We start from the raw sequence: 27,024 nt of genomic DNA on the forward strand, positions 1-27,024 counted from the left end.
AATGTCAGAATACAGGAAAACATTTATACAGCTAAAGATGATATATTGCAAGTACTCCTCAGCAATGACTTGAAGGCAACTTCATACACAGGGAAAAAAAGTTGTTGGGGAAAATTTTTTGCCATGATTGGATGCAATTGAAAAACATCTAAAGATTTACAGATTTGTTCTGACATGTAGATGGACCACAAGTCCAGCAGATGCAAAAATCCAAAGGGCTCCAGTGTGACCTTTTTAGACGTTGCTGGCAGTTGTAGCATCTACCGCAGCGGTTCTCAACCTATGGGTCGCGACCCCATTTGGGGTCGATCGACCATTTTATGGGGGTCGCCAAACAAGGCGATCCGCCATTTCCCCCCCTCGGGTCGCCGCCGCGCATGCGTGCCACACGGGGCACCACCGCGCATGCGCACCGCACGTGGGGTCGCCTCCACGCATGTGCGCCGCACATGGGGCGCCACCGCGCATGCGCATCACACGTGGGGGCGCCGCCGCACATGCGCGTCACGTGGGGGGGCGCCGCCGCGCATGTGCGGCGCGCGTGGGGGCGGCACATGCGCGGCACGTTTGTGTGACAGGGGTCGCCCTCACACAAACGTTGAGAAACGCTGATCTACCGCATTCGTGGAGAGCAATGTCCCCCTGTGTGCTACATTGAACAAACAGATCAGATTTTGTACAAAACAATTAATGGAGACAGGTTTGGCAACAAGACTTAAAACAAGGAGAAAGTAGTATCAGAGCATTTTAAACACCCAGAATACTGATTACAGATCTCAAGGTTGCTATTTTGGAGCAAAGAAAGGATTCCAACATCATAGAATGAGAGAGTATATGTCAGGCTGTTTCACAAAGTCTTTACAAACAAATGAGTGTTTAACACATTACAGTTCCTAACTATAATCTGTTTCACATACAATCTGCATCTGAATAACCACGCTTTGCTCTCTCTTGATGCATGCTTATTCCAATCTTACATTAGTTTAGTCATCCTAAGCAATTTATGAAGTGACTTGTAGCTCAGAAAAACTGGTGCCTTTTAATAAAATGTGCTAGTTTGAAACAGTCCTGACAGACTCTGATTTTTAACTACCGTAGACTTACACAGTATTCCTCCTATAACATTGTTGTAATATATTGGTTAGTCTTTAGGATTCCACAAGTCTGTTTAGCTTATTTGTGCTAGCAGTAACTTTTAGTGTAAGTAAATGTACCCAATTCTCTTTCCAAATAGGTCACTTTTACTTCTTGGAAGGACAAAATGATGCTTTGTTGTGTGGCAACGGTTCAGATGCAGGGTACGAGGATAATCTATTTTATATATACATTATTATATAATAAATTACTTATTTGGAAATTGCTGTTGAAGGGATGGTTAAGGGCAAACAATTTAGCTTTTTTAAAAACTATCTGAAGTGTTTCAAATTTGATAATACGGGGGTGGGGCAGAAATTTGCTGCTTAAATATTTGCAGCTAAATTTAAGCTGTAAATATTGGAGATGGGAGGAGGTATGAAGATTTCTCCACTTCTCTTTATCAGCCTAACTTTATTTATTTATCTTGAACCTTGGAAATATTTCTAAACTCAAAATAAACCTCTTTCTTTGTTTCTGGTCATGAACTGTTATTTAAAGAGATACTGATCTGGTAGGATTGCATTTTATGAGACTGCCTTAAGGATTTAGCTTAGCCAATCTATAATTTTCCCTAGTTAGTATTGAAAAAGATCAGCCTTTCTCAACTTGATGCCCTCCAATGTTTTGCATTTTAACTGGTTTAACTGGTTTAATTCTTCATCCCACATTGCCAAATTAAAATTGATGGAGGGCATCAAATTGTGGTCAGTCTTTGTGTGTAAATTAGCATTCTTGGATGATTTCATATTACATTTACAATTGAGTATAATTTTTATTCTACTGAAAATTGACAGGCTGCTTGCTCATGCCTCAATCTGTAGTAAAGCATACATTGATTAGAATAATCTTTAAAAATGGCAATTTTTTCCTTTTTCTAGTCAATGTCCAGAAGGATATATGTGTGTAAAAGCGGGTAGAAACCCCAACTATGGCTATACAAGTTTTGATTCCTTCAGCTGGGCCTTCTTGTCACTCTTTCGGCTGATGACTCAGGACTACTGGGAAAATCTTTACCAACTGGTGAGGGTCTTTGTAAGCAGGAAGTACCAGTAGTAGCAGCGAGGCTGACTGTGTAAAGCAGCATTTTAATATAAGCACCTGAATGAATTGAAAACAAAAGTTCACAACTGCTATGTATGATGAACTGCTTCTGAAGCATAACAGTTGTATACGCAAATGCTCAAATAAAAAACTTCAAAGTCTACTTATTAAATTGAGAGTTAATTGTATATAACAAGATCTTACTTTTCATTACATGAGGGCTACTCTAGGCTTTACTTGACATACTGAGGCCTGTGTTCCAAAATAGGTGGGACTTCAAATTGGTGATCATTTTGAGAGAGAGGTTGCAGGGTATGGGAGACAAATAGGGGTCTGCAATCTTGAGGCACTTTTTTCCCTTTTGACCTCCAAATTCTCCACAATGTAAATGAGTACCCAATACTTGTCCCTATCCTCTGTGAGTGACTTGCTGGCCTGAAAAGGAATAGTGATAGGCTACATGCAGCCAGCACTTTTTGCATCACTGGAATCCAACTTTGGTAATCATTTTGGCATGAACATTGGAGCCCTTGGACAACAGAGAACCATTCTAACTTCCAGTGTTGGAGCATTCACCGCTTCTGGAGGCAGGTTGTTCCACTGGTTAATTGTTCTAACTGTCAGGAAATTTCACCTAGAACTAAGGAGAAATTTCCTGATAGTTAGAACAATTAACCAGTGGAACAACCTGCCTCCAGAAGCTGTGAATGCTCCAACACTGGAAGTTTTTAAGAAGAAACTGGACAGCCATTTGTCCGAAATGGTATAGGGTTTCCTGCCTGAGCTGGGGGTTAGACTAGATGACCTCCAAGGTCCCTTCCAACTTTATTATTATTATTATTTTCTGAAAGGAATATATGGAACTGTATTAGACTGCCTCATGTTATTAACCCCCATAGCCATAAAGTTTGCTGAGTTAGGGATTCTCTTACCAGGAGATACCAAGGAAATGAAGCCACAATGTCATGGACCCAAAACATGTGCTGCAATCCCTTCCCTGATACCAGGAGCTATTACTGGTTTGTGGGAACCTTCCCTATAGTCCTATAGATTATGGATAAAACACCCAGGCACGGTGTTTTGCATATGCTCAATGGATCATGTTATAATGCATTGTTATAATTACTGTTGAATTTTTTTTTTCACCCAAAAGACAAATATTACTTTCAGGGTCAGCAACTTGAAAACTTCAAATGTTCTGAAAAGCTCTAATAGCTCTCATAATTCCTATAGCTCTTATAAGAGCAAAGTAACTTGACTATCTGCAGGGCACCATTTCATCTGTTCCTACATTGGACCTCTAAAGAATTCATTTCACAAATCAGATAAAACTGAAGGGGTAAGATAGTATTCTCTGCTCAGTTAAACATCCTCCAGATGAACTGGATTTCAACCTCAGTAATTTTCATAATCTTCATCTTAGGGATAGCTTTTCGAAAGGAAATGGGAAGAAAAGTGAGTAAGAGAAAGTGAAATAGAGAACATTGACCAGCATCCCACTGCTCTCTACAAAACAAAGTTTTGCTGGTAGTGTATTGCCTATGCGCAAACTCACCGTACTGCTCAATGTAGTCATTAAAATTTGCCAAATGGGTACATTAGAAGCAATGGTAATATTGCACAAGTACAGAAATAACAGATGGGCTATATTTATGCAACATCCTTGGCAGAATCAAATAGCAAATGCATTTGCTTGAGTAACATGCTAAGTTTGGTTAGTGTTAATCTTCATTAACTACGGTGGCTTAGCATTTTGGTTTTAAGGTTAAGCATGTTATTCTTAACACACCATTCCTAATTTGGTCCCTAGCCAGTGATTTTTGATGTTATCTTGAAATACAGCTGAGTGAAGCAAAGATTGGTAATCTATACTTCCATTCCAGATATTACTGAACTTCATTTTTTTATTGTTCCCATCATTGGTCATCCTGGCTACTGATGGTAAAAGAGTTGCAATTAAGCAATGCCTGTAGGATCATACATTCTTCCCTGCTGTCTTATTGTGCATGTTGTCAGAATTGGAAAAGTCTCAGGTGGAATGTCCCAGTTGTCCTTAATCTCTTCTTTATGTTTAAGATAGGGGAAGTACCTCAGTCTCAGTGATGAAGGGAGGTGAGTTCCATCTGTATTAGTTCAGTAGCCCAGATGTGTCTTGTCTATGATAATTACAGCAGTTGTAGGTTTATTTGTAGATTAACATGTAATCGTGTACATAAACTCACACATGTACCTAATACAGTCAGACCATCTCACCTAATAAGATTATGAACAGCATTTGTCTTATGTTCATTCCCTAGACCAGGGGTAGGCAACCTTGGCTCTTTTATGACTCGTGGACTTCAACTCCCAGAATTCCTGAGCCAGCCATGCTGGCTCAGGAATTCTGGGAGTTGAAGTCCACAAATCATAAAAGAGCCAAGGTTGCCTACCCCTGCCCTAGATATAAGATAAAAGGAGGCTAATATATTTTGGGGGACTGTTTTAAAATTATTTATTCTTTATTTTCTTTTATAGACTCTACGTGCTGCTGGCAAAACATATATGATCTTTTTTGTCCTGGTGATTTTCTTGGGTTCTTTCTACCTGATCAACTTGATCCTGGCTGTTGTTGCCATGGCCTATGAAGAGCAGAATCAAGCCACCATGGAAGAAGCTGAGCAGAAAGAGGCAGAGTTCCAGCAGATGCTGGAGCAGCTGAAAAAACAGCAAGAAGAGGCTCAGGTTACTTAATGAGTGGAATACAACTTTTATGTTTTGTCCTATAATTACAAAGTTATGGTTTACTATAAAGTTAACATATAAAGTCATGGTTTACTATATCAAATTTTGTGGCTTCCAGCTGGTTGACTCCAAGATCCTGGGTGACTAAAACATTTCAAGATGGCAACATCTAGTGGCCATGAGTATACATATATTCAAACTTATGTACTGATGGCCATTGGAGTAAGAAGAAAATTACCCTATGTCTTCTCTCAATATTGAACCATTTGAGGACAGGAAACTAAAACTTGATGCATTAAATCTCCAATAGATTTAATGTACCTATAAAAACTAAATCTCTTTGTCCTCAAAAATTGTTCTCCCAAAAAAGAAAAAAAAAGGAAGCATTGGACCCCAAATATCAGTGCTGCTTACTCCTTTTGTCACTATGCCACAGTTCAATCCATTTTTAAAAAGAAAGGCACTCCTATCTTGAGGCAAAATTTCAACTAACAGTGCTAAATGAAGCTCTGTTTTTCCTACAGTTTTAGAATGAATTAAGATCCCTCCATCAGAAATAAAATATAATTAAGGCTTTTAGATATTAAATGTATCTTCTACACACCATTAAAAAAAACCTTATAAGATTTTTGTTTCATTTTGACCTGTTTATTAAAAAAGAATCAGTGAGTCCTATCTGCTAAAGAGAAGTGGACAAGGTACTTTCCTTTTGATGCTACCTAATGAAAGAGGCAAGGGGATTTCAGTCTTCCCCCCCTCCCAGTATTCCCTTCTGCCCTCTTTTGGCAGAAATGTCTGGTTTTAATAAGGCTGCTCTGACCCATCAATAAAAGAAAAATGTCCTGTCTGTGAGTTATTTTTTTAAATTAAGGATAGCATATTAGTGGGGCAAGAAGGGTAACAATAAACCAAAAAAATTAATAATCATATCCAGAGTAATAACCACATCCTGTCCCTCTCCCCATCCTTAGGTACAGGCCTTTATCCTCTCCCTCTTTAGCCAGTCTTAAAACCATGTTTAATTTTAACATACTTAACGAAATTTGGCTACAACTAGGGAGGAAGCTGGAATACACAGAAATCTTGGGGGAAAGAATTGCATGCAGCCCCTCAGCCAGAAGTTATTCACCCATGCTTTTTATTGACCTGTTTGCCGGGGAAGGCTGTATTTTTAGGGTTCCTTAAACTTTTTTGTTCCTTGGTCTTTGTGCTCAATACTGTACTTCTCACTATAGCAAAGATTGTAAACTGAACAACTACCTCTCTTCTTACACAATTGAGAGGTGGTGGATGAAAGCAAAGACTGGCATTTCAAGATTGCTGTAAAGGCGTTCTAAATTGTAGATCTATGGGGGTGCAGAGCAGTGCCCTTGCTGGAAAAAGATTGAACCTGACATACTGAGATAAATTGAGTGAGATCAAGTATGCTTCATATTCATTTAAACATGCCATGTTATTTGGTAAGTTCCTATTTCCTTGAAATGTAGGCTTACTATAATGAGCATCAAACTCATCTGTTTTATAAAACAAACCCTCTGAATTAATATATTGGTATGATGTATCTTAAATGTCCTTAACTTTCAGGCAGCAGCTTTAGCCGCGGCGGCGGGTGAATCAAGAGAATTTAGTGAAGTTGGTGGTGTGGGTGGATTCTCAGAAAGTTCTTCAGCAACATCAAAACTGAGTTCCAAGAGTGCAAAGGAGAGGAAGAACAGGCGGAAGAAGAGAAAACAGAGAGAACAGTCTGAAGGAGATGAGAAAGATGAGGATGAATTCCACAAATCAGAATCAGAGGACAGCATTCACAGAAAAGGCTTTCGATTCTCTATTGAAGGGAACAGATTAACCTATGAAAAAAGGTTTTCTTCCCCACACCAGGTATGGAGAATATATGTGGGCAAAGTAGATCCTGAAGCATATTTCACTGCTGTAGGACTTTATGGATAACTTTATGGGTTACGCCTCAATAAAATCCTGGGTTTCTCATTTCCCTTTTTCTTCTCATGTGTCTTCTTAGTTCGTTACATCTTGATATGTAATTGTGCAGATTTAGAATTCATTTCTGTGTTCTATATCAATTTCTGTGCAAGCCTCAAGGAAAAACTTACCGTGTAAATTGTAAAGCAATTCTTCGGGGTACACCTTAAATGAGAAGAGTATGCCTCAATCTCCTGGCACTTTTTGCTTCTGTCTGGTCTTCTGATATGGGCCTAGTCCACTCATATATGGAGGCTACCATTCTTGTTCGTATTCCTCTACCCTTGTTTCTTGCTTGCTTAAAAGAAGAGTATAATAGCAAGGCAGCAGCTGCAAAGAGAAGGAACAGTGAACGCTAGAGAGCTCCAGGAATGGCCAGTGGCTTCTTAAAAGGTGTGTGGGGGGGGACTTGTCTGGTCCCACAGAATACCAACCTTTAGTTTGCACCATAAAGCAAATGCCAAGATGATGCAAGCAGAGATGAGTCGGGATTTTACCAATTTGTTTTTCACATTTCTAAACCACCCAACTCCCTCCAAGAGGGACCCTTTAATTTATGATTCATTATATTTAGAATGTAAAAGCAAGAGAAATGGTGGCACTAATTTAGAAATTATTTAATAAATATTTAACATTTTTTAAAAAAAATAATGGAGATTGTTCCTGTGCTCTTGAGAGACCCCAAAATATCTGTATTCACTTTTCTTATATTGTCATGGCTGCACAATAGTTAAGAAGGATCTTTAATTTTCCCATCGCCTTTCAATCTGTTTATGGATGTTTCTGATCTCTCATTCCCTTACAGTCTTTGCTGAGCATCCGCGGATCGCTGTTTTCCCCCAGGCGCAGCAGCAAAACGAGTCTCTTCAGCTTCAGAGGCCGAGCAAAGGATCTTGGATCAGAGAATGACTTTGCTGACGACGAGCACAGCACTTTTGAAGACAACGAGAGTAGGAGAGATTCCCTCTTTGTTCCTCACCGGCATTGTGAGCGTCGCAACAGTAACATCAGTCAGGCCAGCCGATCCTCCAGGGTGATGCCCATCCTTCCAGCAAATGGGAAGATGCACAGCACTGTGGACTGCAATGGGGTGGTTTCCTTAGTTGGCGGGCCTCCTCCTCTTATGTCACCCGCTGGGCAGCTTCTTCCTGAGGTAATAAGAGATCAGAAGTGCAACTATCATTGGCTCAAGGACTGTGCCAAACTTTGCCTGGCATGTGAAGAAAGTTGGGGGCCCAATTTTGACAGGGAGATGCTTTCAGGAATTTTAAGGGCTGGAATGGGTGCTTTATACACCTGCAATGCTTAAGGCATTCATTTGGTCTGTTAAATTCCCCCAAGCCCTCAAAACAACAAAAAAAGGGGTCAGAAATCCCCAAAGGGTTGGTGGTAGCTTTCTGCAGTGGACAAAACAGCATTGATTTGAAACTTAAATTCAGATCCGCAACCACTTTGGCATCGGACCAGGTTAAACTAGAAATTCTCTTGGCTACTAGATTAGCTTGTAAATTAAAATAAAACTTTAAAAAAGCACCTCAAAGTAGGCTTTCAGAAGAATGCTGGAGAGCACATCCTGATAAGTTAAAGTTCAGAGCTTTCCTATAATAAGGAATCTTGCATAAGAAAAAATCTTGATCATAGGGTGACCTAAAGGGAATTTCCTTTCCGTTTTTTGAAAAGAGTCATATCATCCCAGGTTATTCCAGCTGCGTGCTGCTGGTTCTGTCAACAGTGGGTGGTTATAGATTTTCTGCTTCTGCCAGTGAGGTTTTGTGTGGCCATACTTCTACTGTCCTTATTATTTTGGGAAAAAGGAATACCGTTTGCCTATTTCATTCCACCTTGTCTTTCATTCTAGGTCAGTGGTTCTCAATCTGTGGGTCGGGACACCATTTGGGGTCGAATGACCATTTCACAGGGGTCGGCAAACAACGCAGTCCGCCATTTTTTTCCCCTTTTTCCTTAGCTGTGCTACTCCCTTTTATTCTATTGGCTTTTGAAAGCCAATAGAATAGACTCTCTTGAATAGAGTCTAATTCTATTGGCTTTCAAAAGCCAATAGGAATTGTCCTGGCTGTCTCTGCCCTGCTGAGCCCACCAAAAGTCCCATTCTGCAAATGGTGCTGCACCAGTTGAGTAGTCCTCGACTTACGGCCGGTTGAGTAGTCCTCGACTTACGACTGGTTGGGGGTCGTGGCATCAAAAAGGTTGAGAACCGCTGCCATCTCTAAGGACAGGACTTAACTTGTCAATACTGTCATTTTCTTGCAGCCCTAGTTGACCTGGAGGTTGTTGTCAATCTCTACTTCCAACTTCACCCCATACTCAGGATTTAATGCTCTTTTAGAAGAGTGCTCGATTCACATTCAGAAATGGCCTAACTGACAAAGCCAAGCCCAGAATACAGTAGCTGCAAACTATTAGGCAATTTGGTTGGTGGCTCAGTGTCCTGCTTAATCCTGCCCTACCCCACGTTAGGGAGAATGACTGCTGATAGCTTCCCTACTGGAAAGCAGTGCTTGTTAGGATGGGAAATGAAGCTAGGGAAGTTGACCAATTGCTTTCTTAAATCTACCTTTCATCGAAACAGTAAGAGCAACATTTATCACCAGCCATATTATTTTGGCAAAATAGAGCTTGACAAAGGGGACAGTGAATTTTATTCAGGCATACTTTTCAGACAACTCAGAGGCTGTGGGTTAGTTCCTTAATGTGGCCATCTGACTGTGCATATGGACTGAGGAGATTGAAAAAAATGTAGTTTATATAAAGGAATTTTGTTTTATAGTGTTCCTGCTTGATTTTTCAATGGTGGTAAGCACAACTTGAAACACTGTGTTAACATGAACAGCGTTTCAGCAGTTTGTCATGTAACTAAATCAAAGAAACATTAACATTAAAGGACAAAGGAGAACTAGGACTCTCTTGATGTGAACTTAAGACATTTAGTAATTCTCCCTAAAGGATACCAGTCAGTAGCCATCTTTCTTTTTAATCCAGAAAAACAAAACTGTTGACGATGATGGATAGCTCTGATGGGAATGTTCTCATAAAAAAAAAATGTTCCCTAAGACAGAAAATTAGGTTGACAATATTTAACTCAAGGGCAGTGTCAGAGCAATGCTTCTTCTTCATATAATATCATTCCAACTGCTTCTGATTTTTAAAAAAAATGAAAATCCAGGCTTCACAAATTCAAATGGCCACTAAATGGCAGCAAAAACACAGAAAAGGAACTCTTTGCTGCCATGTCCTGATTGTGCAGATTTATACAAAGTAGATCTAGTAGCTTTAGTCATTAGCGACAGTTGCTAGAAGGAACAATGATGCTGACCAGTTAGCTTCATTCATATCAGATTTTTGTTCCTCTGTTCTTAAAAAGCCCCTCCTCATGTTCATACTATACAAATAGGATGGAGAAATGAAAAGGGGGTAATTATAAGGCTAGTCCACAATAAATCTGAGCGTTATAAATTGAAGTTGATGTAACTTTTTATTTGTATGCAAATATAATTAACTAAACCCTTAAAGTCCTTAGATAAATCCTTAAGGCATCTTTAAATGGATTGCTTCCTTAATTAGGACTATCTGAGATGCAGAAATCCAGATGACAGATGGCTACAGAGAGTTAATATTTTCTGTAACTACTCCTGGGGAAACTGTTGCAAACAAGCATTGAGCCAAGATGCACTAAACTTGATAACAGAAATGATTGTTCAAGCCAAATTATCTCTCTGACTTACTTTTTATATGCAGAAGATATATCAAAGGACTGAATATTGCTAGCTTTAGTACTCTGTTCATGCATAGTCTGTTTTTACAAGTCAAATAACCATATTCTTCCAATTGATAAATCCAATATTTTCAGGGCACCACTACAGAAACAGAACTAAGAAAAAGGTGCTCCAGTTCCTACCACATGTCAATGGATTTTCTCTCTGATCCTACTGCAAGGCAAAGAGCAATGAGCATAGCTAGCATACTTACCAACACAATGGAAGGTAAGCATCCCATCTAAACAAGGCTTCTAAAATTCAGAGGGCAAAGGCTGAATTTCCATTTCAAAAATAAACATCTTCATATTCATTAATTTAAATTTTGTTAATTGACTGTTGGTGCCTATTGATTTGTGTTTTCCCAATATAAACTTTTCCTTATTACCAGTACTATTAAAACCATATATATATATATATATATATATATATGGTTTTCGCGGGTATTTGTATGTAGGTCTTTGGTTGTTCGGGTTTTCTCCCGCGTAAAATTGGAAGTGTCTTGGCGACGTTTCGATGAAGTCCCATTCGTCATCTTCAGGCTGGTGTTTTCAGCTTCGTGCTTCGTGCGAATATATATATATATATATATATATATATATATATATATATATATATATATATATATATATATGACGATTAAAAAGGTTAAAAATGTGAACCCTAGGGATATTCATAATAAAATATAAAAATGAACACTAGGGTAATAAAAACTAAAGAAGTTTTTAATGGGTTAAAACTATAAAAGTTTTAAAAAGCGCCAAGCTTTCGCCGTCACCTGCCGGCATCCTCAGGGCTGGCGTGCCAGAGAATGAGAAGGTCTTTTTATAGGCGTGCCGAGGTTTGCACTCGGCTCCTTGATCTTGTTATGGGGCCTGATTGGTTCAGCCGTGTGTAGTTGGCCTGCGCTTTTTTTCTCTTCTTAGTTGTATTTTTATCCTCGTCCGTCTCCAGTTCTCCAAACCTCAGATTAGCTGAATGGCAATTCCAGTTATTTCGGTTGCTTTCATGTTCCGATCTCCCCTCAGGCTTGGGTGGTGGTGGACGTTCCAAGTTCCTTTCTCCGCCCCGTTCTGTCCGGTTGCTACTTTTCGAGTCCCATATATTTCCGGTCTCAATGCTTTCGGTTTTAATATGTTTATCATCCTGGTAATCCCGTAAATTGTTACGAGTCTGGTATAGCGTGGGGGGGTATTCCGCATGGTGGAGGGGTCGTCTCTTGTTCGTTGTCATGCCCAGCTGTCTCGCACGTGTCTTACTCCGAGTGCTCAATCCTGGGGGTGTGTGCACAGTCATCGGGGCGCGTCCCTCCTGGTTACCGTGTTCTTCCTTAGTTCTCCCCTTTTTTACCTTGTTGGAAGCGCTCGCGTATGTTCTATGGGAGTCCTCAGGATCGTCAGGTAGGGGGGATGACAGCTCGATCTCTCGCCCCCTGCCGCTCTCCGACTTTCCTTCCTCCTCTCCAACGGTATGTAGGGGTTCATCATCAACCACCTCCCGTGGTTTGTCCTCATAGGAGCTGATCGTTCCAGCTACATGGGACAGGAACCAAGGTCCGGACCCCCGGCTACAAAGAGGAGATGAGGGAAGATACGGCAGGTGAAAATGCGGAGGAATCACCAAACTCAATGGCCTGCCCACACACCAAAAGAAACATCGCAGCTGGTCGGGAAAGGAGGAGAAAACCTCCCCATGTAGCTGGAACGATCAGCTCCTATGAGGACAAACCACGGGAGGGGGTTGATGATGAACCCCTACATACCGTTGGAGAGGAGGAAGGAAAGTCGGAGAGCGGCAGGGGGCGAGAGATAGAGCTGTCATACCCCCTACCTGACGATCCTGAGGACTCCCATAGAACATACGCGAGCGCTTCCAACAAGGTAAAAAAGGGGAGAACTAAGGAAGAACACGGTAACCAGGAGGGACGCGCCCCGATGACTGTGCACACACCCCCAGGATTGAGCACTCGGAGTAAGACACGTGCGAGACAGCTGGGCATGACAACGAACACGAGACGACCCCTCCACCATGCGGAATACCCCCCCACGCTATACCAGACTCGTAACAATTTACGGGATTACCAGGATGATAAACATATTAAAACCGAAAGCATTGAGACCGGAAATATATGGGACTCTAAAAGTAGCAACCGGACAGAACGGGGCGGAGAAAGGAACTTGGAACGTCCACCACCACCCAAGCCTGAGGTGAGATCGGAACATGAAAGCAACCGAAATAACTGGAATTGCCATTCAGCTAATCTGAGGTTGGGAGAACTGGAGACGGACGAGGATAAAAATACAACTAAGAAGAGAAAAAAAGCGCAGGCCAACTACACACGGCTGAACCAATCAGGCCCCATACCAAGATCAAGGAGCCGAGTGCAAACCTCGGCACGCCTATAAAAAGACCTTCTCATTCTCTGGCACGCCAGCCCTGAGGATGCCGGCAGGTGACGGCGAAAGCTTGGCGCTTTTTAAAACTTTTATAGTTTTAACCCATTAAAAAATTCTTTAGTTTTTATTACCCTAGTGTTCATTTTTATATTTTATTATATATATATATATATATATATATATATATATATATATATATATATATATATATATATATAAATATATATATATATATATAAATATATATATATATATATATATATGTTTTCTGAGGTTTTCGCACGAAGCATGAAGCTGAAAACACCAGCCTGAAGATGACGAATGGGACTTCATCGAAACGTCGCCAAGACACTTCCAATTTTACGCGGGAGAAAACCCGAACAACCAACGACCTACACACACACACACACACACATATATATAGTAAAGACACCAGATTTGTTGTTCTAGGAGAGAATTCTTAATGTTCTAATCTTCGCTCCAATCGAATGGAGTGAACTATGCTTCTTTTTTCAGTTTCCTCTGTTTCGTCTGATTTTTATGCTGCAATAATTTCTTCAGCTAAAACAGGGTTCTAATTAGATCTTGCCTGCTCCAGACTTTCATAATTTTCAAATGCAAACTTAACAACAAAGCATGGTTAGCATGAATATGATTTGCAAAGCAAATATTTCAGTAAATTGGTACAGATCCAGGCATAACACCAACCATGGGTTGGCTGTATGATGTCAGATCAGAGTGTAGCCCTATTTCCTTAATGCCAATTGAAACTCTTAACTACAGTAGATCTTTTGACAGAGACGATGTGTCTTGTCTCAACAAAGATGCAGGCAATTTACTTTAATAAGGGGGCTCCTATGGCCTCATCATTTCAGTGTAATCTTTTACCTCTTCCTCCACTTTGCCTCATCCTACACTTGCAAAAACTAGAAGAGGGGTCAGGACAGTTAGCACAGGGATACAGAAGCTTCTCTGATATTTCCATGCACAGAATCTTCTTTCATGTTCTGAAAGTGCCAGAGAAGATTGCAGGAGTCCTGGAGGATGCTGTATAAAAATCTTCTTGTGGACTTTGTAGAAGTAATATAACCATTTTGCTGCACTGATAAAAATCATGTAGAGCTGTGTCATGCAGCAACTTTCGATGGATTCTCTTCTCAGAATGTTATCAAAACGGGGCATCTCTACGGAGACTTACCCAGCCCTAAATTATAGTCAAGCAAATCATTGCTATGTGGCTACCAGAGAGGAAGACAGAGGAAGATCCCTTGTCCCCACTACACAGAAAAGAAAAATACTGCTAATATGCCTCTTATTCCAATTCATGTTTAGTAAAGAATAGTTGTTTACATTTTTCTGGCCACTTGTAAAAAAATAAGATGAGGGAAGTTATTCCTAGGATCCCCATCATGCTGTTTCTTTAACGTATGTGTTGAAATGGATAAGTTGGGTAGCTTTTTGAACTTTCTCTTGCCATCTGCTTTCTTTTCACTCTTTCTAGAACTTGAGGAATCCAGGCAGAAGTGCCCTCCCTGCTGGTACAAATTTGCTAACATGTGCTTAATCTGGGATTGCTGGACTCCTTGGCTGAAAATAAAGCATATTGTTAATTTGATTGTGATGGATCCATTTGTTGACCTTGCTATTACCATCTGCATTGTTTTAAATACTTTGTTTATGGCAATGGAGCATTACCCAATGACCCAACAGTTTAATAATGTACTATCCGTTGGAAACTTGGTAAGTCTTCTGCAGTCCCATAAGAGAGCAATATTTATTGGACAGATTGCTGAATTTTTTGGACTCTACTTAGATCAAGTTTAAGTCATTCTTCTTTAGGTCCCATTCAAATCAATGTGCCATGATTTAATGCTAGTAATATTTTGAATTCTAAATATGAAGCTAAGTGCAGGCAGGACATGATAACTGCTGCTTACAAAATCTGGCAGTTTCTAGAGGGATTGGTATCAAATGCTTTCTTCACTGCTGTTCCCAGCAGCAGCTGCAGGGGAGTCAGGAGGACAAATGATGAAAGGAACACTACAGAATAAGAGGAACCAGATCCAATGAATACTTAGCTGCCCGTGAGAAATCCTGCATTGAAGCAAAATGCAGAAAGGAACCCTACTAATGAATCAACATGGTTTTTTTTTTAATTGCAAACCACCCAGACAGAATCAGACAGACAGACATTGTTTTTCTATTCCCGGTTTTACAGTTGGTAAAATGTATAGGAGGTGAACTTATACTTCGATTTTAACTCTTTTATTACTGAATACCTTGTGGTGACTTGAATATGTAAAACTGTATTTTCTTTAAAAATATAAATGCTCCCAATCACTTCTTCAGAAGGAGCTTGATTGTAAAGACCTTGCTTTGCATGCTTACATTCAATCCAAGGAATTACCCGTTTAAAAAAAAGTAGTAATTCTAGAGACACAAAACCATATAAAGTAGACAAGAAATGGACATACTTTATGATTGGGATCTTTAGCGGGGGGGGGGGGGCAGAGATCAGTATTTAGAAGTTCCAGCAAAGAATTCAGAAGCAAAATAATGGCATGGACAGATAGTTAAAAGAATGAAGTACATATTAAATCTGAGTACTTGCTATATATTCAGTCCGGGAATTTGTGATGAATATCAGAACTAAGTTCAAAAGTTCTCTTTGCACAAATATTTATTCCCATTTTTTTCTACTTTTCAATAGACCTTTCTAATAATTGCTAGTGGTGGGAAAATCAATCAGAAATATAAGCTAATTTATTATAGATGCCCAGAGATTTACTTGTAGATCCTGATCTGTCTTCTATTAGATAAAGAATACTGGGGGGGGGGAAACTTGTGGGATAGCTTCCTTATGAATGGGGAGTGTGTGAGATTGAATCTTATGCCTAGTGGTAAGGACATATAAAAATAATGGTATGCACATATCAAAATACACGTTTCCATTTCTCAAAATATCAAACTGTTGAATTGGAGGTATTTTTTTAAAGTTTGCCTTTATCTTTCTCAATAACATTTTTATGAATAGACTGTTAGTTAGGACTGATGACAAATAATATTTTTGTATGTAGGTGTTTACTGGCATCTTCACAGCAGAAATGTTTCTCAAAATAATTGCCATGGATCCTTATTATTATTTCCAAGAAGGCTGGAATATTTTTGATGGCATCATAGTCAGCCTGAGTTTGATGGAGTTGGGTCTTGCAAATGTGGAAGGATTATCAGTTCTAAGATCCTTCAGATTGGTAAATATCCACAGAAGGTTTCAAGAAACATTTTGATCATATTTTGTAATCAGAGTAATCAAATTGTGAATACACATATTGCATTCTGATACCTGAATGTTATTCAGAATTAAAATAAGTCAGCAGCTAATTGCATGAAGAATATAACAGCAGGTTTGATCAATATTTTCTTAGGAATTAAATTCATCAAGACCAATAAGATCTTTTCCAAGAGTCTTGAGTCTCAAACACAATTACTTAAGCCACCAATACATATTGACTTTACTTACTCAGGGGAACCTTCACATGAATTTCTAAATCCAGTGTCCAGAGCAGAATTTCTGCACAAAACAACTCTTTTTTTTATTATGAATGAAAAATAATTAAAATCAGAAATCATTAACCCCGATACTGACGCCTGTGTGCTTTTATATTTTTTCAGCTTCGAGTTTTCAAACTGGCAAAATCTTGGCCAACATTAAACATGTTGATAAAGATTATTGGCAATTCAGTAGGTGCCTTGGGAAATTTGACTTTGGTTTTGGCTATCATTGTCTTCATTTTTGCCGTGGTTGGAATGCAGTTGTTTGGCAAAAACTACAAGGAGTGTGTCTGCAAGATTTCCAACGACTGTGAACTCCCACGCTGGCACATGAATGATTTTTTTCATTCTTTCTTGATTGTCTTTCGAGTTCTTTGTGGAGAATGGATAGAGACTATGTGGGACTGTATGGAGGTTGCTGGACAGCCCCTGTGCCTTACTGTCTTCATGATGGTCATGGTGATTGGCAATTTAGTGGTATGTATCAAGCAAACGTCCACTTAAGGCAAGTAGTCCGTTGCAACTGGATTCTTTAAATATTGACATTGAACAATCGGCATACATTTAAAATTTAAACCAATTTTGATTTTTTTTTTACTTTTCTATTGTAGTCAGCAGGTCGTGCAAATACAAAATATGTATTCCTGCCCTCTGGTATATGTAGAAAAATATTTCCATTTCCACGTTCAAAAAGTAGGGTGGGGTTTTTTAGCATAAAAGGTAAAGATTTCCTGTCCAGTCATGTTGTACTTGAGGGCGTGGTACTCATCTCCGTTTCTTGGCCAAGGGTGCCAGCGTTGTCCAAAGACATTTTCCGTGGAGATGTGGCCAGCAGGACTATATGCCAAAGGTGTAGAAACACTGTTACCTTCCCACCGAAGTGGTACCTATTAATCTACTTGCCTTTGCATGCTTTCAAACTGCTAGGTGGGCAGGAGAGTATTTTTAAGGGTATTTCTATTATAATTGTCGTGGGCTTATTATCCCTTTTTAATAGGGAAACACGGGGACCTTGCTTTATATGAAGTCAGATCAGTGATCCAATTAACTCTATGATGTCTATGCTACAGGTGGAGAACATCTTTTTGGCTCCTGAAGGATGGTAATATTAGATGAAAAATGCAAATCATGATTAGGAAAACTGAATTATTATGTTTAGTCAGTAACAGTGTTAGAGAATTTTAAACAGTCAAATTAATACATCTTCTGCTACAGAATATCACCTAACACAGAAGTGGGTTAATAAGAATGCTGATCTATTTCAGTGTTGGTTCTTTATGTTCAAAAAAGATACCAGATTAGGAAGCAGAACATAGGCATTAGAATAGTCTGACATAAGAATAATCAAGAAGAAGCAACACTTACACCAAAATATTCAGACGTTGTTGTTAATAGCATGATAAACTGAGTGACCCTGTTTTTCTTTTAATAGGTTTTGAATCTTTTTCTGGCCTTGCTCCTGAGCTCCTTCAGTTCAGACAATCTTGCTGCTACAGATGATGATAATGAAATGAACAACCTCCAGATTGCAGTGGCTAGGATTCAGAAAGGAATAGATTTTATAAAAAGAAAAGTTCATGAATTTGTACAAAAAGCATTCGTGAGAAAACAAAAAGCTTTGGATGAAATCAAGCCCCTTGAAGATCTAAACAATAAGAAAGACAGTTGCATTTCTAATCATGTAATAGTAGATATTGGCAAAGATTTTAACTATCTGAAAGATGGCAATGGGACCAGCGGCATAGGGAGCAGCGTGGAAAAATACATCATTGATGAAAGTGATTACATGTCATTCATAAATAACCCAAGTGTAACTGTGACAGTACCCATTGCTGTTGGAGAATCAGATTTTGAAAATTTAAATACAGAGGAGTTTAGCAGTGAGTCAGATCTGGAAGAAAGCAAAGAGGTAAGTCATATGTAATATGCAACACATATATTGTGGTGGTGTTTTCAAAACATGAGTTCCACTTATTAAAAACTTTAACTGACAGATCACTGTTTTCATATCTTTCAAATAAATATTTTAATATAGTTCACATTGAATGCCAACATATTATAATTGTACATTAAAATCACTCTAGATATGATTGCCTTTCCCTGAAGTTTAACGTTAAGGCCATGAATGTTTTTATTTTTCTAACGTATAAAAAAAACACAGGTTTGCAATTAAATGTTAGTTATTGATATCAGAATTTTTAGAAGATGCTCCACAGCTCTTTAGCTTATCTTATAGTTGTGTCCATTCAGAGGCCTTTGTAACTCAAGAGCCATTCTGTTCTTCGGCATTTAGAAATTGACTCAAATGGGATGGAAAATAACTTGCAGAATTAAATGTAAATCAATCATGTCTCAGTGTTAATTGTATACTTTCTAAATGACCTATTGATGATTTAGGTTTGATGAAAATTGCAGTATTCTGCACACACTCACACTAGCATTCACATAAAAAGTGGGTGCACTTATTTCACTTGGTTTGTTTTCTGTGTATTATTTTGTAAATCATTAGAGGTTGAAGTTTTTTTTTCAATAAAGGATCAAAGCTTCGCACAGTCTCAAATCCTGCCAAACCAGCTGTAAAGCCATTTTTCTTTTCCCAACTTTTCTTGCCATTGTGGTTTCAATTGCATTTACAGTATTAGTTTGAGGAGAAATCTCAGTCTGCTTCATTAAAGCCAGATTCAGAACCTGGTTAATATTAGAACTTGGTTATTTATGAAACATTTTTTTAATTGTCTAAGTAATGGATAGAAAGCTCTTTCATTCCAGAGCAGTAAGGGATGTAACCGAAATAAAATATTTCTTGGGCTAGGAAAAAAACTAAGCCATTTTGTACTCATAGAAGCCACTTATAATTTAATGATTGGTTTATAAAGGGCTAGATTAGCAACCCCAGTTTTTAGAAATACCAATGATATGATATATAATTTGATAATTAATTAGCTATTTTATATAACTTGTAGTCTACCTTTCATGGCAAAGATTTTCCAGAGGAACTTGCAAAATCATGGAACATTGTAATTGAAATAAAATAATCAAGATGGAAAAAAAATCAACAAAATAATGGTTCAAACTGTTTTAGAAACTTTAGTAATTACAGATGAATTACTAAATTACAGACTTATATTCCTTTCCTTTAATCTGGTATTATACTTCAGGCAATATAAAAATTGTGGTAATTTTTCTATCAAACAACTTCTAATATTTTCAACTTTTAATATTTTAGTTTGTAATCAGGAGAAATTTAAATTTCCAATCTGATTTATTCCATGGAAGAGTTGAATAGTTGCTTAAATCTCTCTTTTAGATTTAAATTTTTATTTTTAGTCTTGATGTTTATATTTATTATACATTATACTTTTTTAACAACCGTACTTTTATACTTTTTCAATGACCATATCCAGTTTCCTTATGCTGGTCTATGACCATAATAAAGATTTGATCAGATTTGTTTTCATACATTTGTGCAATGAAAAATTTTAATTGATTCTAAACATGGCTTATTTGATTTAGTCAGGGCTTTTTACACATAGCTTATCAGAATCCATAAATATTTCAATAACTATATTACAATATTTAAAAAAAAGATTACTATTTCTTAAGTTTGAATTTCTTGAGTTCTTTATCACCATCAGTCATCTTTCGTTAATGTTCATTAACATATAGTTATACGATATAATTGCATTCCTTTAAGATTTTGATGTTGTTTTAAGCTACTTTGGAAATAAATTGTCCATCATTTCGTAAATGCAATACTTCAAAGATTGAATTTTAATATTGCTAAATATTGAACATTTAAATACTGGACATCTGTTAGATAAACTTTTGAAATTGCTGCCATCTCCAGAGCTGAGAAAAAAGGCAACATTTATTTATTCATTCTTTAATCCATTCCAATACAGGAATTCTATACCACCCAACTTCTCACAACTCAGCATTCTTTTATACTGTGTCCCCAGCCTCTCTTTTCACTTAACTTTCTGAAACAGTTTTTTTTTCTTTGTACTTGGGAGGCTAAAAGAGACAGAGAAAGAAAGAAAGAAAATATTATTCAGTCAATACTTTATGAAAATTTGGAAAGTTTTCGTTCATCATTTTAATCCTCTCATCTTTTCTCACTATTTCTCCCATTATTTTTTTAAGAGAACCTCTGTAAATGAGAAAATGAGAATAACTGCATTCTTTTCTAATTACTACCATTGGGTCTCTCCATCAGAGTCTCTCAAAAACAAAATCTAATAACATTAATGACCCATTCTTAATTGATTGTAAATCTCTCCTTGATTTCCAAAGGAGAGATTTAAGCTACGGTCCTCCTTTTTTTGTGGGAATTCTGTACGTGAACAAGGAAACCTTGTCTGACTACCACTCAACTCACAATATTACTCCTCTTATTGAGATGTTGTAGAGTTTCATCAAAGATTGTGCTTCTTTTTACTCCTGACTGGTGTTGCACCCTGTGTGGTGACAGGCTTCTTATCAAAAGAAAAGCCTAGTGGGATCTTAATATCCTATGAGAAAGCACAATAGGACCTTTCATATTTCTCATCCACAGAAAATACAGTGAGCCTTTAAGTTCATGCTTAAATTTTGCAGAGACATCAGTAAGAAAACCTGTAACTATCCCTTCATACATATAATAATTAGATTTTGTTCTGAAGCTTTTTTTTCATGCAAGTAAATAAATGATCAAAATGGACTTTTCGGACTCATGCCTGACTCTTTGTGCTTCTGTAAGCTGTTCGTCTATGGCTAATTTGCGTAGCCCATGTTAATAATACAAATAATTGGAACTGCCTTGGCATGTAGCCCTGGCAATAAAATGTGTGGCCTGCTGTTAGAAAGCCTAGTTATGCAAAATTTCCATAATTAATTTGTCATTACATAAGTTAACCCGTGTCTTGATTTCTTGATCTTAATTTAAAAAAATATATATATTGTTTATTTAAATGATTTATAAAGTTTCTTCCCCGCCCCCATCTCATAGGATACGTTATCTTGGTGAAAAAGGAGAAAGCGAAGTTCACTTGCATCAACTCCAGTGCACACATCTAAATCTGGATGCAGTCCAGATTTTGGCTGATATAAGATTGATAGAAAACATTTATGAATGTTTTGATTGTGAAACTCTAGGTCATGTTTTCTGTTGCATACAGTACTAAGGCTAGATATTTAAAGTATATATGAATATTCCTGCTTTGTGCGTGACTTCCAAACAAATTGCAGGTCTCCAAGTAAACATTCTAATTCAACATGTCAATACTGTATAGTTTCTGTCTTAAAAATTCACTTCCATTTAGTCTTGCCTCATGATGAATTCTAAGAATACTGAGCAGCACATGCTTCAGAGCCAATCTGAACATTCTTCATATAAAAACATGCAGTTATTTTCTTCTTTTATATATATTTTTAAGAAAAATAATCGTATTGGTAAGTCAAATCATACCTACCTATCCGGAGTTAAACGCCAAGATACTGTATGCAAATTTATTTCCTACCATTCTTACTTCTCGCAGGATTAAAATCAAGCTGGATCATTCAAGAATGCAGCTCTGGTGCTTTTTTGTCAGACAGCAACGAACAGCACCAGTATTACACAGGTTACTTAAGCAAGTTCTACCTCTATATGATATTTTTTTAAATGGGTACTGACTGGCCTGCATGCTACTCTGCCATCTCCTTTCCCCATTCATTGCAGTATTATAGAAACTTCACCGCTACTCCCCTCTGAGTCATATGACTGACATCCCAGCATGGTCAGGCAGTACTTGCAACTGGAACATTTATAGGATTTTGGACTCTAATTCACTTGTGTTTCTTTACCATAAAATGTTAGCAATGCCTACAAGCTGCATGTAATATATTCAACTTTGAAAGCATCAGTTTAGCTTAATTCTGGACAGACTAAAGTATTCACTATTTAATCAAACTGGGGTGAACTTTATTCTACGTACAATTATACTTTGTTGGATTATCTTCATGCTTTTTGAGGGTGTTTTTTTTATAATGAGAATCATCATTTTAATAAATTTGAACACACATATTACCAATTTGCAGAGATTCGATAACATTATTTATAAAAAACAGAAACCGCCTCACCAATGCTGAATTTGTTTTCAATGAAAGTATGTTGACAAGGTGATAACACCGCCAACCAAGCCCACAATCATGACAGTTCCTTTCACTGACTTTGGAAGTGATAAAATGACAGTTTTGGGGGCCAGAGAAATTTTAATTAACTGTAGCATAAATGATACTGTCTCATGATGGCCCTCATTAGGTCCTCTCTGGTTATTTTTAAAGCTTTAAAGTTATTCTCAAATGTAAACATTAATCTTCTTGTTCACAAGAATGATTCTCTGGATATGAGCTCAAGACTCCCCCATTTTACTTTCTTTTTCTGCACATAACTGAAAAAAGTTGCATTTAAGAAAATAGACTGGCCCTGAGACTTATATACCAATCCCAAAACTGTCAGTTCTAAATAAAATTAATGGGCTATTGTGAACACATTTAGAGTGATTCATTGAAAATCTGGTTCCTCATAGTCCATGTGAAGTAATGCATACTCTTCCAGAGACATTATCCTTAGTATTGGATGCAGTTTTCTTTCTCATGTGTGGAAATACATCAAGCATATACTGCAACTAAAAAGCATGTACAAATTTGCTTCTTTATGCTCAAAACTTTAAGAATTTGATATACAATAATTTTATTGTATTGAAGGAAAAATCTGCCGATAGCAGAGGTAATGAAATAATATCACTTCAAAGTTTATAATCACTATAATTGAAAAAGAAAAAAGAGGGCTATTACATTATTTTATAAATAGACCCACTTTAAAACCATTGACTGTATTGCTTGTCCCTGTGTTGACAATTCATAATTCAAATGTTGACAAACATGATATACTGTATAAACAATCCATTGCTCCAAATCAAATGAAGATTTCTTCTTCCATTGTGGTGTTATAATCATTAGCCACCCTTCATGCTGGGGAAAAAAATCTCCATTAGTTTACGAAATATCTAGACAGCAAGAAAAACTAATCACTTAATGTGAACAATCCTGCACTTTTCTTGGTGTGATATACAAGTAGCTGGACATTGCCTTTATGTTTTGCCAACTTCCTAGTCTAGTCTGCGTATTCCCAGAAGTTTCCCATCTCAATTCCTATCCAGAGTTGATCCTGTTCAGATGTCTAAGTTGGCTAAGTGTTGCCACCAAGCTGGTTTAAGAAAGAATGTTTTCCTGTAAGTTAAAATTCTTCTCCCCAGATATATGATAAACACCAATAATAAAACAGTTTCTACAGGCTGCCTTCTAACTCCCATCATTCTGTTGTCATCCTCATTTAGTCTTTTCTCCCATTAATCCCTTTTTCTAATTTCTAATTTTAATTAAAGAATATAACACGAAGAATTCGTTTTAACATTTTGCTTAAAATCTTATTTTTTAAAAAAAAATCTTTCAAAGTGATGAATATGAATACAAATATGGAAATCGTACCAGAAGTTGATTTTTTTTATATAAAAAGGAGTGCTTTCAGAATGCTTTAATTAGGCTGGTTCGCTGCTTTCTGAAACTAATTAGGCTGGTTCACTGCTTTTTAAAAGTATTCCCTGGCAGTCATGCTTAACTCCGATATTAGCTTCACTTTTCTAAACTGAAAAGCGGCTTCCTTTGGCAATGTCATTTTGCCGAATGAATGAAACCATGATAACAAATTTGATGTGTATATAAAGAAGAATATTTCCTAATTGTATCTGTGTATTTGTATCTTTTATTGGCATATGACAGACACATAATTCTGAAAACTAAAGCAACAGTAAAAATATATCAGAATGTACTCATTTAATCTATTAGCAGTGTATAATCTGATGCATATATTATGCAGAGAGAAAGGATATGTTAATATTTATATAGCCTCTGAACTTCAATAACATTTTTAATGTGGCCTATTTTCTACAGTAAATTGTTTGGGTAAGATGCCAGTCATGGCATGTTTCATAAAGGATGAAGTTGACAGTTTATTTTAACAATTATTTTAAAATTAGAGGGTGGAGAGGACAGCCTTTGGAATTTTAACAATGCAATCCTATGTTTTTATTCTTAATGAAGTCTCACCAAACTGAAATATGTTTAATGAAGCTGAATTTATTTCATCTTGGCATTTTGGGGTCTTCATATAAATGAGAGTGTTCCTCACAAAAGAAAAATAATTAGTATACTTTTTTAGTGTATGCTTAACATCTAAGACTAAGTACAATACAAGATTTATTTTTCTCCCATCATTTTTGTCAGATAGATTGGGCTGAGAGAGCGTGAGTTTCCACGAGAAAGGACTAGAACTTGAATCTCCTCATTCATAGTCCAACACCTGAATCACCACATAGTCTTTGACTGAAACCTAAATATAATCTTAAATTATTTACATCTATCATATATTCTTTTTGCAATTCTAACTATTGGGGGTAATTAAATTTGCTGATGAACGTGGATAGTGGAATAGGCAGTCTTAGCAGTGGAGAGCAGAGGGAATGGTCTTGAGGGACAGGAAGAAGAACTACTAAAACAGATGTCACCTTAAAAAGAACTATGGCAGGAATGTAATCTGATTAAATGTCTCATATGAGACATTCCCTAGTTTTCATGAAAATAAAGAAGAGGGGGGAGCACATTCAGATTGTCAAGATTCTGTTACATAGAGTTACAATAAAAGTAGTCCTACAATTCTACATAACATTGGATTCCTAGTTTAACTGAAGGGGTGACATCAACAATTTCAATCTTGTCTGGACTTCACAATTTATCTTTTAGAAGTTTCTGTTGTTATAGATTAAACTGCCAGGTCACACGAATATGCTCAGTAGGCTTTGATAGCTTTGTGTAAGGTGCCATATCAGCCTAATGTATGATGAAAATGGGCAAGTGTGAATCTATAGTAGTATTGGGTAATTGGACCATTCAGAGACAGGGTGCAATTACATAATGTGGCATTTGCATGAATAGCATACATGTCACTCTGATGTTGATGACTTGGTGTCATAGTTTTCTAGAGTCACTGTTGGACAAACCATTATTAGGTAGTGTCAAGTTAGATCTTTACTAAATGGAAATGGAAGAAATTACCTTCAGTGGAAATAGGAAAACTGCAGGAAGAGAGCCTATCTATGAAGCAGATTACTTCATATAGTATTTTCCCAACAAAATAAATAGAAGCTGGACATATGATAAGAGCAAGTGGAGGTTGCTAGGAACAGAATGAAAATGATTGTTTCTTTGTTTTGTTTTTAACACTTTTTCCAGTTACTTCAAGATGGGTGGCATATAAATTAAATAAATAAACAAACAAGCTCAAGGCAGCTTATACTGGGATCTCCTATTTATTTTTTACTAGCACAAATATTAATGCTCAAGAAAAAATGACAAAAAGGAAGTCACAATGCCTATAAAAATGTTGAAAAAAGATAAAAATATAGATGGCATTATTAGGCAAATGTTAAAGTATTATTTGATTTTCTTAAGGAATGAGTTGCAACATATGTAATGTAAGACATAGACATATGCCCATGCCTGACAATTGAGAGAGTGCCATTATTCATATTCTTTAAAGGGGATAGTAGCAAAAAGTACTGATGAATATAAAAGCTACAGGAGGATTAGTTTGCTCTGTTTGTCAACAAAGGTGTAGGTAGAATTTTGACTGAGAAGGTAAAGGAAATTGATTGTGTCTTTTTGCTGGGCAAGGGAGCATATAGAACATATTTTTGCTGTTCATTAGATTACTGAAATGTATAAATGTGAGAAAATGTATGTTGATTTGGAGAAAGTATATGATAAAATGAATAGACTTGAATCATAGAATGATTGTGTGAATGTGGAATTGAAAATTGGCGACTGAATGCATGCAGTTGTGAGAGCAGTTTCTCACATGAATAAGAATCAATGCGAGCAAAAGATGCAAATTGCCCCACCATCACAAAAGAGAGAAACCTCCTTCACTTTGCACTGAAAAAAAAATGCAAGAAAACAAGCCAGAGTTTTGCCTCTTAAGACTGCCTACACTGGGTTCTTGTTTGAAAGTAGAACATTTATTAAAATTCTTACGTTGTGATTTTAACTTTCCTTCTAATAAGTATCACTAATCAGCACTCTGAAAGACTGGCTCTTGCTTGATTGTTTCCAATCTAGATGGCTAGGAGAGAAGTTTGACAACGAGGAAAGTAAACATGTATGAGAAAATAATGAAAGGCTTGGTGAATTGTTCAACACTTGAACAACAGGAAAAACAAGGAAATGTAATGTCTCTTTGGTTGTTTAATACATATATGGATAAATGTATAAGGAGAGATTATAGTAAAAACAAGGATGTATTGCCTAGCAACATGAATGCGAATGTACTTTTGCATACAGATGATAGCAGG

At 37.2% G+C, this 27,024-nt stretch overlaps 1 protein-coding gene across 1 annotated transcript in view; it reads left to right on the plus strand.

Annotated features, from left to right (window-relative positions):
• SCN2A (sodium voltage-gated channel alpha subunit 2) overlaps nucleotides 1-27,024 on the plus strand; it is a 121,056-nt gene that overhangs the window by 73,224 nt on the left and 20,808 nt on the right. Inside the window, 10 exon segments of the mRNA XM_039352798.1 lie at nucleotides 1,235-1,298; nucleotides 2,016-2,157; nucleotides 4,693-4,899; nucleotides 6,484-6,777; nucleotides 7,682-8,029; nucleotides 10,745-10,877; nucleotides 14,547-14,785; nucleotides 16,123-16,296; nucleotides 16,718-17,074; nucleotides 18,030-18,506. Coding sequence (XP_039208732.1) covers nucleotides 1,235-1,298; nucleotides 2,016-2,157; nucleotides 4,693-4,899; nucleotides 6,484-6,777; nucleotides 7,682-8,029; nucleotides 10,745-10,877; nucleotides 14,547-14,785; nucleotides 16,123-16,296; nucleotides 16,718-17,074; nucleotides 18,030-18,506 — 2,435 coding nt within the window.

This window comes from Crotalus tigris, unplaced genomic scaffold (genome assembly GCF_016545835.1).
Source record: "Crotalus tigris isolate CLP2741 ecotype Arizona unplaced genomic scaffold, ASM1654583v1 scf7180000018477.2129921, whole genome shotgun sequence".
In the NCBI taxonomy this organism is placed as follows: Eukaryota; Metazoa; Chordata; class Lepidosauria; order Squamata; family Viperidae; genus Crotalus; species Crotalus tigris.